General features: G+C 39.5%; 1 protein-coding gene across 1 annotated transcript; it reads right to left on the reverse strand.

Moving 5' to 3' along the window:
- Positions 1–13,392: 13,392 nt before the first annotated feature.
- On the reverse strand, positions 13,393–16,646 carry LOC137735938 (uncharacterized). Its single transcript, XM_068475289.1, has 5 exons — positions 16,358–16,646; positions 15,002–15,093; positions 14,815–14,913; positions 14,179–14,508; positions 13,393–13,452 (listed from the first exon to the last, which is right to left on the reverse strand). The coding sequence occupies exons 1-5, from the start codon at positions 16,644–16,646 to the stop codon at positions 13,393–13,395; spliced, it is 870 nt and encodes a 289-aa protein (XP_068331390.1).
- Between the last annotated feature and the right edge of the window lie 2,053 nt (positions 16,647–18,699).

Here is an 18,699-nt window from a genome sequence, read left to right on the forward strand (position 1 = left end):
GCACCTCCGCTAGCAAACACAAAACAAGGTAAGAAAGGATAGTTACAGTTTTTTTACTTTTTTCTTATTAACAAAGTTTTAAACAACTCATTACATTAATTAAAGAGACATATATTTTTCCAGAGACAGATTTCTAACTTTAATGCAAAAAAGATGCGTAGAAAGTCATGTGGGAAACGCAGCCATGATATTTGGGAGGCCAATAACAGGCAGAAGATGCCAGTCATATTTGATTTTAACCATCAAGTTCCAAGTGATCTGGTTGTGTCAAGTTTTTTCATGTCCGAGATAGGGAATATTGTTCGAACGTATTCACCAGTTTGCTATAAGAGAAGGATGAAGGTCCTAGCTTTAGAAAAGAAGGCACTGCGGGAGAAGTTGCATGTGAGTTTGAATTTAATTCAATTTATTCATTGTAGTTTCAAGCACTCACTTGCATTTATTTATGTTTGATAATAGAGTATTATTTGTTGTGGACCTATCCCATCTGAAGATTCTTGAATATGTTGAAAAAGAATATGGCAAAGTTGTACTCTCAATTTAGGCACCGGTTGCATTGGCACTCCTTGTCATGTGGAACACCTACGAGAGGACGAGCTAAGCTTCTAAACGATATGATACGGAATGGGAGACCAACGAGTCATTGGGGACTGGTTATGTGATAATGTTCACATTGCTACACTATTTTTGGTATGTATTCCATACAGTCTTTTCAGAATAAGTCCAAATTAGAAACCATTTTTTTATTATATAGTTAAACAAATTTTTTTATAAAGAGTTCATTGTCTGACACACCCTGACCTAAATCGAGGCATGCTGGCCGTCACGTGATGGTCACGTACCATGTGCGCAGTGCAGAAGTGACAATGATACGAAGATGTGAGAAATCAAAAACCAATTAACTAATGCACACAAGACAAGTAAATAAGTGCGGGAAGATGTGTTAGACTGTAGATACACATAATCAGATCGCAGGTGCCAAGGTCCAATCCAGTATGCTAAATACTAATTATACAGGGCATGAAAGAAAACCCTACATTAATGGATGTTTGTCAAAACCGCCATAGAGTCCTCGTAAGCCACCAACACGCACTTCTATCCAGAACCTGGAGGGGCGCAAAACAGAAAACGTGAGTGGGCAAAAACAAAGCTTTTCAAAACCATTTCTCTTTCCAAAAGTAATAACCCCTCACCCTAAAACCTATATAGTTTCCTAGAAAATAAAAATACATTTGTATATAAAAAATCACGCTCAAGAGTAGTGAAAATCACATATATGCCATGTCAAGTGTCCCAGTATGGAAATAAGTAAGCCAGGTGAAATAAATCAATGTAAAATGATATGCCAGTCGGAGTCACCTAACGTGACCTATACGGCTGAACCTATAGCTCATCGGATATGCCTGCACACGAGTCAGAACCACTTATTGTGCTTTGTACGATAGGGTAGGGTGCAAATAGTACGTTCAAGTGCTATGATCACGTGAAGGCTGTCCAAATAATCATGGGTCACCTACGAGTCGGAACCACCTAATGTGGTCAGTAAGTGATAGGAGCATATTCATGCGACTTAAATGGCTTGTTCTCGTACATTTACGTTATGTTTCTTTAGTTATTTTAGTTCTTTATGCTTCTTTTGTGTGTTTTCAGGTTCTAAGGGCTTAGGGAGCAAGAAAGTGCATTTTGAGGCTATTTGGAGCATTTTTGGGCATGGATTGGATAGCTTATCCATGGAGCCAAAGTTTGGACGAAATTGAAGACTTGAAGTAGGAAAGTTAAATCCTAAAAAGACCTCATGTTTGAGCATCATTGAAAACTCCTACGCATTTTAGAACACAAAAACAACATTCCTAGCAACCTTAGCACATTGTCGTGTGTTTCCTTGTGTCTCCCTTCCTTGCCATGCAAGGAAGGGCTTTGTTCCCTATTTTAAATACTTAAACACTACCACTTATCATTCACCACTTATCATATCATACATTCATTTATCACTTATCATAATCATTCACTTATCACTTAACATATCATACACTTATCACTTATCACTCATAATCACCTACAACATCCACCTACTTCACCTACAACATCCACCTACTCACCTACAACATCCACCTACTTCACCTACAACATCCACCTACTCACCTACAACATCCACCTACTTCACCTACAACATCCACCTACTTCACCTACAAATGACATAGCCATATGTTCCCTCCACTACTCCTATAAATACCCTTGCATTCATTCATTCATGGACATCTCATTTTCATACACAACACATTACAAACACATTCTCCCTTCCCTAGCCGTGAGTCCCCATTCCACCATTCCTCGTCCATTTCCATAATTCCCCAAACCTCACCTTAGACCTTGTGCTACAACAACGAGAAAGATAAGAGGGCCTAAACGTTCATACAATTCAAGTTTGAGTTGTTGGAATGTTTAGGTGTTTCTTTGATTTCAAAGTTTAAATTCAATTCTCTTTGTTTTGTACGTATGAGGAATGGAAGAGAAGAATGCCTAAACGTTCATACAATTCAAGTTTGAGTTGTTGGAATGTTTAGGTGTTTCTTTGATTTCAAAGTAATGAGGAACTAATCCCCCTTTAGCTAGGGGGTGATTCGAAACTATGTTTATACTTGCAATATGAATTGATTAACTTTCGTTGGAATTTCATAAGTTGTGGATTCAATTAGTTTAACCGTTTGATTGATAACTTATTTATGTATGTTTATTGAGAATGCGCGCTTAATTTTCATGCATGAATATGACGCTAGAATATAAGTGAGTTTCACCTAATCGTTATGAACTTATATTCACAAGTAGTGGAGGTTGCTTATAAACAATCGCGTTAAATGAATTCTTGGCATAAGTTTCATGCGTATTCCATAGTAACGAATGCCTCGTCAACACTTATAGTTTTCATAATACTTAATGATCTTTGATGGTGTCTTTATTGTGCTGTTCACGTAAAGGACTTTTGGAGAATGTGGTGAATTGCGTTGCGCTAACCCATCCAATTCATTAACTTAAGGAAAACTTGACGGTTAATTTAAGCGGACCTAATTAACCCGGGGCGTTGAGTTTCATAATTTATCGAAAGACCAACTGAGAATCAATCTTGTATGCAAGTGTAACATGTGTGGAGAAGAACCCCTTGGCTATTCCATCATCCATATTTTCATCACATTTATATTTACGTTTTGCCTTTAATTACAATTTGTGCAATTTAGCTAATTTCGTCAAATCAAACCCCCCCTTTACTTTCCTGTTCTTTAGTGCTTAGAATCTGTTTAGTTTATGTTTTAAAGTATTTTTTTGTTTTTGGTTTGTCTTAGTGTTTTAAACTTTAATTTTGCATTCTTTGAGTCTAGTTTAGTGTTTTAAACTTTATTTTACGTTTTTGAGTCAGTTTCCAAGAGATTTGCAATCCCTCCTAATCCCCGGTCCAGAACGATCCCTACTTGCACCTATACTACAATTTGACAAAAAGAGGGTTTAATTTGTGCGCGTATAAAACACGCATCAAATTTTGGCGCCGTTGCCGGGGATTAGCAACTTTGCTAATCTCTTGGATTGTTTTATTTTCGTTTGTGTATATATATTTTTTTAACGCAAGACATGGCACTTGATAGTGCTTCTCTTTTGTCACAGCTTATGGAAGAGTACCAAACGCAAAGAGTTGGTACATTTGATCATAATCAATCAAGGAACGATGTGTTTTCCAATACTTACAATTCCGATTGGAGTGATCATTCAAACTCTATATGGTGGGAACCTCAACATGTTCAAGAAAATTGGCAGCCATATGAGGAGTTCTATTCAAGACCTATGCACCCACCACAACCTCATATTCAATATGCCCAACCAAATTTAAGTTCGTCAATAGATTATAATCAAAAGCTTGATGAATTAATTTGTTTGGTGCAGGGCTTACAAAATCAAGACAATGAGGCTCAACAAGAAGGATATTGGCAGCCGTATGAGGAGTTCTATTCAACGCCTATGCAGCCACCACAACCTGCCCAAAGTAATGTAGGTAATTCAAATGATAATGATACGATTTTTCAATTACTTACTACTCTGGAAAAGCAAATTGGGCAGATAGCGGAATTCGAAGGACAATTTTGCGACCAAGGCGAACTCCCTAGTTCAACCATTGCAAATCAGAAGGGAGAATTTGAAACCACCAATGCTATCATGTTGAGAAGTGACAAGGAGGTTGGAACGGACCCTCAACCATCAAAATCAAATCACAAGGAAGAGGAATACACCCAACCCACGGAAAGGGTGGAAACACCTTTACCGGAGGCACCTATTGCTCCTATGCCATCTAATACAGGTATGGTTGTTCCAAATTTCATTATTTTTAATCCCGTTCCAACAAGTATCCCTATTCCTTGCAGATTCATGACTTCCAAGGAAGAAGAAGGTGAGAAAGACATCTTGGAAGCCCTCTCAAAGGTGACAAGTAGGGAATGTCATGAATTCATCAAAGAGGACGTTCTTGAAACCACAAAATCCAAAGAAGTTAAATTTGATGACATTGGACAAGTCATAACCATCACTTGCAATCTGGCCAAGTCCAATATCCCTGAAACTTTCAAAGGAGTGGTGTTTGTCATTGAGTTCTTGTCGGACAAAACAAGTAAGTTTTTTTCAAATTCCTTTACATTTTATACTAACTTGCTGTTTTTTATGAATCAGGCACCTACACTAGAATTCAAACCAATGCCGGTTCACTTCAAGTATCACCTTCCATTCAAGGACCAATTCCATGCCGTTTGATTTTATTTATGTTAATAAAAAAAAAAAAAAAAAAAGAAAAAGAAAGAAAGATACTAAACATGGAGAAAGGTGGAGCTTCACAAAGGTTGTTTGCGTGAAGCCCCACTACGAGGCGCAGAAGCGGAAGGCATAGAAGCGGGAGGCATAGAAGCGGGAGCCATCGGAGCGGGAGGCATCGGAGCGGAAGCCATCGGAGCGGGAGGCATCGGAGCTAGAGCATTCCAGGCCTCAATACTTGGCCAAGCGCTGGATGACCCAGGAAAAAGGTGCCTCTGTAGATAAGACGCAAGCCTTTGACGGTCACTGTGAATTCGACCCTCAGATTCTTGCAGCTCATCAAGCTTCCTCTTCATCCCCGACGAATAGTTATTTGCAAGCACATGCAAACTTCTATTCTCATACTTAAGCTGCTGGATCTCTTGCTTAAGTCTTTCCACCTCTGCCATCAACGATTCCACTTGGCGGGACCGAGCAAGCAGGCGTTGGCCCATGTTGGACACAGAACTCGCACACTGAACACTAAGTGCGAGGGACTCTTGAACGGCCAACTCATCGGACCGTCCTGACAGCAGCCTACTATCTTTTGGAGTGAGGAGGTTTTTAGCTACTATTGTAGCTGTTGTGGCGTCCTGCATCACAGAGTCTTCACCTGAAAGAGGACCGTTAGAAGATAAAAAAGAAGGGCGCCATACATTACCTTGACGGGGCGCAACCGGATCGCTGCTGAGACTCAAATCTAAGCTAAGGTTCGATGAGTTTGCCATTTTTTTCAAAAGTGTTCAAAGAGAAGGGGTGGATGGAGTTAAAAATTTCACAAAGGGCCGGAGTCGAGTTTCAGGAATGGGAAATCTTCAGAGTGTGTATGTTGGCGGTGATCGATAGCTCTATAAAATGCCAAGGCGACGCGTCCACCGATTCAAAGAGCCGGATTTTCCGGCGTAAGTTAGGCGACGCTCCCTCGGCTTTTCAGAAAACGCGTTCAACTTTGTCAAAAGATTTCTGACAAAGCTGAAAACACGTGGAGGCCATCATCGCAACTACACATCTTTAGCCGACAAGCGCAAAGTTCGGCTCGCTTTCTCTGCTTTTCTGAAGACGCGTGCAGCTTTGTCAAAAGGAGCCGCATCTGCACTACCACGTGTCGTTCAGAAATCGAAGGGGCGTCGTTCAGAAATCGAAAGGGCGCCTGCTCAGAAATCGAAGAGGCGTATTCAAAGATCGAAGAGGCGCCACTATTTCAAAGAGCCGGATTTGCGGGATCAAAACGTTTGTCGACAAGGGTAAAAAGTACCACCACTTGATATTATCTCTATATATGTCGACCTTCGTCTTTTATGGCAGGGCAAACCTGAAGAAAATGCCCAACTCTCCCTCACCTCTGAGGGCGCACTCCCAGCAAAGCCTTTCAAAATACTCAATTCTTTCTTCTTCCCCAAAGATGATACCAGATGCCTGGAGTACATATGACCTAGGAGGAAACGGCGGATTGAAGCATGTGCTGATTCATTCACCCCTTCTTCAAAGCAAAGGTATCTCATATCATCAAGGTCAAAAGCAAAAGTATCTCATATCATGCTCTTTCCCTGTCTTTTTCTTTGTCCTTGTTCTTACTTGCATGGCAAAGTAAAAGAAGCAATCAGCCGGCACTTGGAGTCAGTCTTCCGATCTGGAGCCAACTGCCTGGAATCTATTCCTGATTGCTTACCTAGCGTTGCTCTCGAGTAGTCATCTTCAACGGTTGTTACACTTCCAGAGAAGGGACCACTCCTGCAAAGATTGAACAAAGAAACAGATAACAGGAGGAAGCTCAGACCTTCGGGGGAAACCAAAAGAACCATCTTGCTGCCCAGTTCAAGAGTAGCACAAAGGAAAATCAACGATGGGAGGAACCCCTGTGGAATCAACAACATCAAGCCTCAATGCAATCAACAAGGAGAAGATGGAATTTACATTCCACAACCAGATTTGCGTCTCTAAACTCTTCTCTTTGTTATTTACATTCTGCCATGTTTAGTATGTTTAAATGCTTTTTATGTGTTTACTTATGTTTTATGTGAATCTATGCTTAAAACATTGAGGACAATGTTTGATTTAAGTGTGGGGGGGGGGGGGGGGTAACCAATGTCGTTGATACAAATTCGTGAGATTTTATCACCCATAACTTCAAATGTTGTTCCTTACTGTTTTAAGGTGTTTTTAAGTTGTTTTAGAGTGTTTTTTTTTTGTGTTTTGTTTTATAACTCCGAAAATCACATAAAAATTTGAAAAATATGTTTTGAAAAGCCTAAAAAGAGTGTTTTCAGTCGTTTTTGTGTGTTTGTGTCTTAGGGTACCTTCCAACAAAATGACAAGGATTTGGTTTGTAATTGCATGACTGTTAAAGAGAGTTATAAACAGGGATGAATGTTTGATTTACTCTTGGTATATGCTTGGTTATGGTTATAATGTATGACTTCACATGCAATCATAAAAGAAAAATTCGTTTTTGTAACATGCTTGAAGGAAGAAACTCAAACAAACGCTACAACCCTGTGAGACTCGAGCCATTACTTTCTTTGGAGAGTTATTTTCTGTGATTCTTTGTTTTCTTAAGTTGTTGCATGATCTCATTATTCCTTGCTCGGTTGCTACTTAGAATGCAATTGTATCATGATAGAACTAAATGCTAGAACTTATATCTGTTTCATTCAAAGCATGACATTGAATTGCATAACATATATCAAGATGAAGTTGTGTAGTTGCCATCATAGCCAAATAGCCTTACTTCCTATATTTCGTATATATTGTAAAGTCTTAACCCCGTTGAGCCTCGTTTAGCCTATTTTCTTTGCTAACCACATCACCCCTTACCTAGCCTAGATTAGGACCATCTGTACCCTTGTTCTTGAAGCATAGTAAGCATGACGGAAAATGAATTCCTTTTGAGTTACATTATGCAAGAAAATGAGTGTGGGGGAGTGAAAGTTTGTTCTTAAGTTTATATATATGTTTTGAGATTCAAAAAAAAAAAAAAAAAAAAAAAAAAAAAAAAAAAAAGGAGTGAAAATAAGTAAGGATGAACTCACAAGCGTTGATGGTTGAAGAAAGGATCCAAAAAAGTTGAATATGGCCCTAAGTTTTGTGTGATTCCCCCTTGGGTGTTCAAAGTTGATTTTTGCGTTCTAAAGGGAATTCTAAATGTCTAATTCATTACTTTGCTCACTATTGCTTAAAGAACCTTTGTTTTCCGTACTCCTTCTTTGTTATCCAAACACCCCAAGCCCCATTATAACCCGTGACTTCAATCTTAAGTGTTATGTATTTCAATTGTGGAGTTTGAACTTGGTATGAGCATATGGTGTCATTGGTTCTCGCATCTAAGTAGTAGCATTCCATTCATGAGATCATATCTAAACATGCTTATTAACTCCAGAAATTGCTTCCTTTGAAATACATATATGTGAGTGTTCGTTTTTATGTTTACATCAATCTTCTCACATATAACTAGTTTAGGGTGTGTAGTCAGAAAATCTGTGTGAAAAACGAGTGCATATCTTGTAAGGATTTGAGCAAATTCTCTAAGGCATGTTACTACATTCAAAACAAGGTTTTAAATGCTTATTTGTGAAATAATATGTGGTGACTATGAGTAAGAATGTACTTAAGTGTGAAGATGACAAAAATCTATGGGACTAATGATTTTTAACTTGTCATGTGCATTGGAAATCCATTAGACGATTGTTGGAAGGTGTAGGTTGTGTTTTGTTCGTTTTGTCTAGTTTCGTGTTCTTTTGTTGTTTTGTTTTGCTCGAGGACTAGCAAAAGATAAGTGTGGGGGTATTTGATAGGAGCATATTCATGCGACTTAAATGGCTTGTTCTCGTACATTTACGTTATGTTTCTTTAGTTATTTTAGTTCTTTATGCTTCTTTTGTGTGTTTTCAGGTTCTAAGGGCTTAGGGAGCAAGAAAGTGCATTTTGAGGCTATTTGGAGCATTTTTGGGCATGGATTGGATAGCTTATCCATGGAGCCAAAGTTTGGACGAAATTGAAGACTTGAAGTAGGAAAGTTAAATCCTAAAAAGACCTCATGTTTGAGCATCATTGAAAACTCCTACGCATTTTAGAACACAAAAACAACATTCCTAGCAACCTTAGGACATTGTCGTGTGTTTCCTTGTGTCTCCCTTCCTTGCCATGCAAGGAAGGGCTTTGTTCCCTATTTTAAATACTTAAACACTACCACTTATCATTCACCACTTATCATATCATACATTCATTTATCACTTATCATAATCATTCACTTATCACTTAACATATCATACACTTATCACTTATCACTCATAATCACCTACAACATCCACCTACTTCACCTACAACATCCACCTACTTCACCTACAACATCCACCTACTCACCTACAACATCCACCTACTTCACCTACAACATCCACCTACTCACCTACAACATCCACCTACTTCACCTACAACATCCACCTACTTCACCTACAAATGACATAGCCATATGTTCCCTCCACTACTCCTATAAATACCCTTGCATTCATTCATTCATGGACATCTCATTTTCATACACAACACATTACAAACACATTCTCCCTTCCCTAGCCGTGAGTCCCCATTCCACCATTCCTCGTCCATTTCCATAATTCCCCAAACCTCACCTTAGACCTTGTGCTACAACAACGAGAAAGATAAGAGGGCCTAAACGTTCATACAATTCAAGTTTGAGTTGTTGGAATGTTTAGGTGTTTCTTTGATTTCAAAGTTTAAATTCAATTCTCTTTGTTTTGTACGTATGAGGAATGGAAGAGAAGAATGCCTAAACGTTCATACAATTCAAGTTTGAGTTGTTGGAATGTTTAGGTGTTTCTTTGATTTCAAAGTAATGAGGAACTAATCCCCCTTTAGCTAGGGGGTGATTCGAAACTATGTTTATACTTGCAATATGAATTGATTAACTTTCGTTGGAATTTCATAAGTTGTGGATTCAATTAGTTTAACCGTTTGATTGATAACTTATTTATGTATGTTTATTGAGAATGCGCGCTTAATTTTCATGCATGAATATGACGCTAGAATATAAGTGAGTTTCACCTAATCGTTATGAACTTATATTCACAAGTAGTGGAGGTTGCTTATAAACAATCGCGTTAAATGAATTCTTGGCATAAGTTTCATGCGTATTCCATAGTAACGAATGCCTCGTCAACACTTATAGTTTTCATAATACTTAATGATCTTTGATGGTGTCTTTATTGTGCTGTTCACGTAAAGGACTTTTGGAGAATGTGGTGAATTGCGTTGCGCTAACCCATCCAATTCATTAACTTAAGGAAAACTTGACGGTTAATTTAAGCGGACCTAATTAACCCGGGGCGTTGAGTTTCATAATTTATCGAAAGACCAACTGAGAATCAATCTTGTATGCAAGTGTAACATGTGTGGAGAAGAACCCCTTGGCTATTCCATCATCCATATTTTCATCACATTTATATTTACGTTTTGCCTTTAATTACAATTTGTGCAATTTAGCTAATTTCGTCAAATCAAACCCCCCCTTTACTTTCCTGTTCTTTAGTGCTTAGAATCTGTTTAGTTTATGTTTTAAAGTATTTTTTTGTTTTTGGTTTGTCTTAGTGTTTTAAACTTTAATTTTGCATTCTTTGAGTCTAGTTTAGTGTTTTAAACTTTATTTTACGTTTTTGAGTCAGTTTCCAAGAGATTTGCAATCCCTCATAATCCCCGGTCCAGAACGATCCCTACTTGCACCTATACTACAATTTGACAAAAAGAGGGTTTAATTTGTGCGCGTATAAAACACGCATCAGTAAGACAGGGTTGTGCACCAAACTTGGATCCAAAGTGAGCGTGTGGTGCGGGAGGTGAAAATCATGTGAAGGACTGTGCCCTGGCTACGAGCGGGAGCACTAACACCGAGGTGCAGGATAATGAGCTCTGAATGCATCTACGTATAACCACAAACAATGCATCCACTATCATCAATATATACTCACCTGAAGCTTACTTGGTCGTCCACAGCATCAAGCAACAGTATGCATATCTATACTAATGCATCCTCTATAGCATAATGCAATTGACATGGCATTTAAAATCGTGATTCCATTTAAAACAAATTTCTGGGAAAGCGCAAAGCATATATACGTATATATAGAAAACCAAAAGCCCATTCACTGGTATGTAGCTGGATCGTAACCCCCGAGTCTCGCCTGACTGTGCTCATCCTCTGGAAACGTCGCACCTATATGTGAAACCATTATTTTAACATTAATTTTAAATACATAACCAAAACCGTGTAATAACTTCTCATACGTTGCTCAATTGGGGTGTTTGAATATACCATCATAGCCTACTCAACACCACGAGCATCCCCATATTTTTAGAATGATTTTCTGACGTCCCACGTGCCCTTACGCGCCGGCCAAGGTCCGGCCACATGCAGGCATCTGCCTGGCACACTGCCGGAATCCTTAAAGCCGTTAAGGAATAATATGTTAAATAGTAGCATATACCGTTAACTTTATCTAATGCCGTTAGTAAATTCCACCAAAGTTGACAGAATATTCCCCTTCCTTCTCCAGTGGTTCGCCGGATTCTGGCGCCGATCGCCACTGCGTCGCCGGAAACTAGAAAAATCTTTAAACCTTGATATCTTCCTCGTTTTTCAACCATATTTCACAAACTTTATATCGATTTTAAGCCCTAAACAAGTAGAACATGTTCTTACCTTTTAGAGGTCCTAAAACCAACGAAAAGTTGTCGAAAAATTGCTCGAAACTTCGGCTAAGCCTGGAAACCCACAGTCGAGCTTATTTTGACCTTCAAACTTAACCAAAATTAGTCTAAAACACTAAAGGAGTTGTATTAATACCTTTCTAAGTCTCAAAAATGAGTAAAACCTCGACAAGCAAGTCAGGCAAACAGAGTACTCTATTGGAGCTTCTAAGTTCTCGAGTTCCCGTGAACTGTTCTTTGTCCCAAAGGTGTCACTAAACTGGTGGAGTCACAAGGAATATGATGGTGACCTCCAATCATTGGATCCGTGGGTGATTGATGGTGTTTGAGGGCTGGAGGAATCAGATCGTACGAACGGAAGAAATCTTCGAGAAAGAGAAAAAAAACAAGGTTACACTGTGTGTATGTGTGTGGTTTACGGGGTTGGTCACCTAAAACAACCTGAAGCCCTAATTGGGCTACCAAACCCAAGATCCATACAATTGGATCAAACTAAAAGAACCAACCCAATCTCCCTTATTTCAGCATAACATTTTCTCTACATACCCGACTCGACCCTAACTTGCGTCCACGCTTTTGTAACGTCGACTACAACTTAATCACATCAATGAAAAAATAATTGAAGACTATATACATACATCCACGTTACAAGGCCTATGAGGGAAAAATAGTCATTTCCACGCACTTGAGGATAAAATATATTTTAATTTGGGACGGGTCGTTACAACCTACTCCCCTTAAGAAAATTTCATCCCTGAAATTTCATACACTAACATAATAAACCATTAATATCCATAAAACAATCGTGGATACATATCTCGTATATGATCCTTTGTTTCCCAAGTAGCCTCCTCCACTGAGTGGTTCCTTTACAAAATTTTCACCATGCACATAGTTTTGTTCCTCAGAACCTTATCCTTCCAATCCAAAATCGTCACCGTTTCCTCATCATATGTCGAGTCTAGATTAATTTCTAGTAGCTGAGGAGGTATCACGGGTGATGGATCGGAGACATAATGACGAAGCATAGAAACATGAAAAACATTGTACACCCATGATAATTCTGGAGGTAACTCAAGTGTGTACGCAATTTCACCGACTCGCTCGGTGATTTGGCACGATCCAATGTAGCGAGGACTTAACTTACCTTTCTTACCGAACCGTACAACGCCTTTCCACAGAGATAGCTTCAAAAATACCCAATCTCCAACTTCATACACTCTATCAGCGGCGTGTTTATCAGCAAGGCTCTTATGTCGATCCTGGGCTACTTTCAGGTTAGCTTTAATTATCTGAATATTTTGGGTAGTCTCATCAACAATCTCTGGGCCCCACTAACACCCTCTCACTAACTTCTGACCAACAAAGAGAAGTACGAGATGATCTACCATAGAATGCCTCGAAAGGTGACAGACCGATGCTAGAATGGTAATTGTTATTGTAGGCAAACTCAATCAAATCTAAACGTTTATGTCAAGTGTCACCAAACTGCAGTAATGAAGATCACAGCATATCTTCTAGTGTTTGGATAGTTCTCTCAAATTGCCTGTCCGTCTGTGGATGATATGTTGTACTATAGAGCAATCTCGTACCAAGAGCTTCCTAGAAAGCCACCCAAAACTTAGAAGTGAACCTAGGATCTCGATCAGAAATAATACTAACCGGAGCCTCATGGTATTTAACAATCCCTGATATAAATAACTCAGCTAATCGGCTTAAAGAATAGTTCTCTCGAACTGGTATAAAATGTGCTGACTTAGTAAGCCGATCCACTATCACCCAAATTCCATGGTAACCATTTCGTGTATGAGGAAGCTTGTACATGAAATCCATAGTAATATTTTCCCATTTCCACTAAGGAACAAGAAGTGGCTGCATCAGTCCAAAAAGCTTCTTCCTCTCAGCTTTGACTTGCTGAAAAATTGCACACCTATTCACGTATTCAGCAATCTCCCTTTTCATGCCAGGCCAATAGTAGAAAGGTCAAATAGTGTGATACATCTTGGTACTCCCCGGATGCATCGCATAGACCAATATATGCGCTTCATCAAGAATATCTTTCTTTAATTCTGCAATATTCGGTACGTACATTCGACTTCCCTGCATAAGCATGCCATCTGATTTCCGAATTCTGAAATCTTTGTTCTTTCCTCGTGATACTGCCTCGGCTAATTCCTAGGATTCCTCATCTTCCACTTGAGCTTCTAGCACCTGATCAATTAAAATCGGTCTGACCTAGAAACTAGCCAGTAAAGCTTCTTCCCAATCTATCACTCCCAAATCAACTCCAATAGATCTCAATTCTGTAAGAAGAGGGTTATGGCAAGCACATAAAGCATTAATACGGCCTTGAGATTTCCTGCTAAGGGCATCTACCACCACATTTGCACGGCCCGGATGATACTCAATCGTGTATTGATAATCATTGAGTAATTCTATCCATCTCCACTATCGAAGGTTAAGATCTTTCTGGGTGAATAAGTACTGAAGGCTTTTATGATCTGTGAAAATCTTGCACTTTTCTCCATATAAATAATGTTTCCAAATCTTCATGGCGAAAATGATGGCTGCTAGCTCGAGATCATGGGTAGGGTAATTCATCTCATGTGGCTTCAATTGTCGTGAAGCATATGCAATTACCCTGCCATACTGCATTAATACGCAACCTAAGCCATTTAAGGAAGCATCACTATAAATCTCAAAATTACCATTGTTGTCTGGAAGTGCCAAAATAGGTGTATGAGTGAGACAATACTTTAGCTGCTGGAAACTCTGCTCACAATCACCGTCCCACTCGAATCTAACCTCTTTTCTAGTCAACCTCGTCAGTGGTAAAGCTATGGTTGAAAAATCTTGAACAAACTGTCGATAATAACCTGCTAAGCCTAGAAAACTTTGTACCTCAGTGACGGTTGGTGGCTGCTCCCAATTTTCAGCTGCAGCTATTTTCTGTGGGTCCACCTGAATACCCTGGGCTAATATTACATACCCCAAGAATGCCACTTGATCTAACCAAAACTGACATTTGCTAAACTTAGCGTATAATTAGTGCTCCCTCAATTTCTTCAAAACCAAAGTGAGATATCAAGTATGCTCTGCCTTAGACTTAGAATACACCAAAATATCATCAATAAAGACAATAACGAACCTGCCAAGGTATGGCTTGAATACCTAATTCATTAGGTCCATAAAAGCTATGGGTGCATTCGTTAACCCGAATGGCATCATGAGGAATTCGTAATGACCATATCAAGTCCTAAAAGCCGTCTTAGGTACATCTTCACTTCTGATCTTTAATTGATAATACCCAGATCTCAAATCAATCTTGGAGAGCACGCAAGCACCTCGAAGCTGGTCAAATAGATCATCTATACGCTGCAACGGATAACGGTTTATTAATCATTACCCGATTCAGCTGTCGATAGTTTATACATAACCTCAAAGTCTTATCTTTCTTTCATACAAATAAAACTGGAGCTCCCCATGGTGAAGTATTAGGCTGAATGAAACCCTTATCAACCAATTCTTGCAACTGGGTTTTCAATTCCCTCAACTCTGCAGGAGCCATTCGATAAGAAGTTAAGGAAATAGGATATGTACCTGGGAGTAAATCAATAGTGAATTCCACTTCTCTATCTGGTGGTAATCCAGGTAAATCATCCGGAAAAACATCAGGGAATGCCTAACTACCTGTACATCCTTCACACGGGTAGGCGTATCCTCATTCAATACCATGTAAGCCAAATAACCCTGACAACCTTTCCTCAATAACCTTTTAGCCCTCATGGAAGAGATAATGCCTTGCCTTAGTCCACTACGTAAGTTATTGTCTTCTCATAACAATCTATCTTGGCACGATTGTAATGTAACCAATCCATGCCTAGAATAACATCAAAATCAATGATATCTAATGGAACAAGATTAGCTGTCATGATGACGTCCTCCATTAAAGCAAGAAATCCTTGATATACCCAGCTAACATAACATGTCTCACCTCTAGGCATCGAAAACTCTAACTCATAACCGAGAGGTGTAGGGTAGGGTTGCGTCGTCTGAACAAATGTATGAGAAATAGCAGAGTGTGTGGCACCAGAATCAATTAATACTCTAGCAAAATGGCCAAGGATATTTAACGTACCCATAATCAAATCGGGGTTGTTTTAAGTATCCTGCAAGGTGATATGATGAACACGTCCCTGAGGCTATTGCCGTCATCCACGATTCTTGTTAGCTTGGTTCCCTCGTCCCTGTGTACTTCATCCCTGACCAGGCTGGTTAAGCTGCCTCGATGATTCTGCACTGCTAGAAGCAACCTCCACATTCTAGGACTGTCCTCCAAAATGCCACCGTGATCCACCACCTAAATATGGCGGATATGGCGTGTAACCTCTTGCATACTAAGCGTAACCGCTTTGATGATACGGATCGTGTCGGTACTGATACGGTCCTCCAGAATATGAAGCTATATCCCTCTGATAATGATATTCTCCACCATAACCCGTCTGCGTATAAGTACTAGACCCCGAGACTTACTGAATAGGAGCAGGTGGCTAAGGCTTCTGCTGATTCTGAGGGCACTGAATAGACCGATGTCCCATCTGGCCACATGTGAAACATCCACTACTACCTCGCCTACATTCCCCAAAATGTTGATTATTGCATCTGCGACACAGTGGGCCACCGAAACTGCTATAATCTCTCTGTCTCTAGAATCAAGAACCTCCTAAAAACTGGCCGCCTCTCCGCTACGTAGTGGAACTCAAACCCCCACTAGAAGAACTAGAACTAGTACCACTTCTCTTAAAACTCTACATCTTACGAGGTCTCTGAGATGGTTGGCCTTTATCTTTATTATTATTTTTCTTTTGACTATTATCTTTTTCTTCCTCTTCTTCACTGTCACTGGGCATATTTTCAAAATCCTCAACCCGTAGTAGAATCTCATAAAACTCCTGATATGTAGAGTAGGGAGTCGTGGTCGCCATAGAACGCCACTTCTTTCTAGTACCCCATTTAAATCGTCGAAGCATTTCAGTAAGATTTTCAGCAATCTCCGGACAATACTGAGCCAAATCAGTAAACTTTCTATAATACTCATTAGTTGACATTTTCCCTTGCTTTAATTGCGAGAATTCTTGCCTCTTACGATCTAAATACTTTGGGAGTACAAATCTTTTCTGGAATAACTGCTTAAAAACCTCCCAATCTGCAGCTTTTTTCGATGACAACTGAAAAGATTTTTACCTCCACCAGGATGCAGCCTACTTACCCAAAAATGATAGGAGCATATTCATGCGACTTAAATGGCTTGTTCTCATGCATTTACGTTATGTTTCTTTAGTTATTTTAGTCCTTTATGCTTCTTTTGTGTGTTTTCAGGTTCTAAGGGCTTAAGGAGCAAAGAAGTGCATTTTGGAGCCTTTTGGAGCACTTTTGGCTAAGGATGGATAGCTTATGTTTGGAGCCAAGGTGTTGGACGAAATTGAGGCACTTTAGGACACAAAACAATGGCCCTAGCCCAATTACATAACCTTGCCGTGGCTTATCCCTTCTCCCTTTCCCTTGCCATGCAAACCACCCTATTTTAGGCCCATTCTATGTACTTACACCCTAGCCCTTTAACCTTGCAGCCCTATTCTGATTTATTCACTTCCATATTCCTTTTTAAATCCACATGCATTCATCATCATTCACCCTAGCTTGCAGCCACATGCTTTCCCATTCTTTAAATCATTCATCATTGCACCACATTCCAACCATTGCCGTGGCACACATCACACATCACTTCCTTGCCGTGCAAGGGAAGTACCTATTTCCTATTCTATGTCACAAAGTCACATTCACATATCACCCACACAATCTGCCATCATTCACACAAACAAAGCCCTTTGCCGTGCATAACCTTGGCAATTCCAACCTAATCCACATGCATTCATCATCATAACCTAGCTGTCATTCCACTTCTCTGCCGTGCATTATTCCCCCTTCATTCTAGCCATTCCACATGCATTTCCAACCCACATGCACCCTTTAATCATTCAACCATGCAGCCACACATTCATTCTCCTTTGTGCCGTGCATTACTCCTTCATTTCCAGCCATTCCACATGCATTTCCAACCTAGCAGCCCCTTTAATCATTCATTCTAGCTGTCATTCACATGTTCTCCCATCCATTCTCTCCCTATAAAACCATGCAATGCATTCATACACACCATTCCCATTCACACACCAACAACACAACCATTGCCGTGCCCTCCTTCCCATTTCCAGCACTACCCATCCCTCCAAAACACTATCCAACCACTCCCCACTCCATTCCACATACAAATACCACCCCAAAACCTATCCTTAGACCTTATGCCGCAACAAAGAGGAAGAGAAGAGGGCCTAAACGTTCATACAATTCAAGTTTGAGTTGTTGGAATGTTTAGGTGTTTCTTTTCCTTTGATTTCAATGTTTACTTTGTTATTACTCTCTAAGTTTGTTGTAATCATGAGTGGCTAAATCCCTAGTTAGTTAGGGGAAAGTTTGAAGCCATGAACATGTTTGAAATATGAATTGATTTCTTCCAATTGTGATTTGTTAAGTTGTGATTGCAATTCAATTATCTGTTTATTAAAAACTTGTTTTTGTATGTTGATTAGGGATGCATACTTAGTCTTCATGCATAAACTCGATGCTAGTTTATAAACAAGTTTCACCTAATCGTCACAAGTTTATAAACATGAGTAGTGAAGGTTGCTAGTCACAACCGCATTAATTGAATTCTTGGCAAGAGTTTCATGCATTCATAGTTACAATTGCCTCGTCAACATTTATAATTTTCATAGAGCATAATGATCTCTCACTGTACCTCTTCTATGCATTCATGTTGAGGACCGTTGGAGAATGATTTGAATTGTCGCATGCATCATCCAATTCATTGACAGAAGGAAGATTTGAAGGTTAATTAGTGCATCACGGTTAACTTGGGGTGTTGAGCATCATAGTTAGTGAAAAGCAATTGGAGAATCGATTCATATACAAATGTGTCATGTGTGGAGAATGGACCTCTAACTAATCCATCCATTATCTTGTTTTCAAGGAATTCGTTTTACAATCTGCCTAGTTTATTAACTTGTTTTGTTATTTCAATTTTCGTCAAATCAAAACCCCCCT

This window comes from Pyrus communis, chromosome 6, assembly GCF_963583255.1.
Source record: "Pyrus communis chromosome 6, drPyrComm1.1, whole genome shotgun sequence".
Lineage (NCBI taxonomy): Eukaryota > Viridiplantae > Streptophyta > Magnoliopsida > Rosales > Rosaceae > Pyrus > Pyrus communis.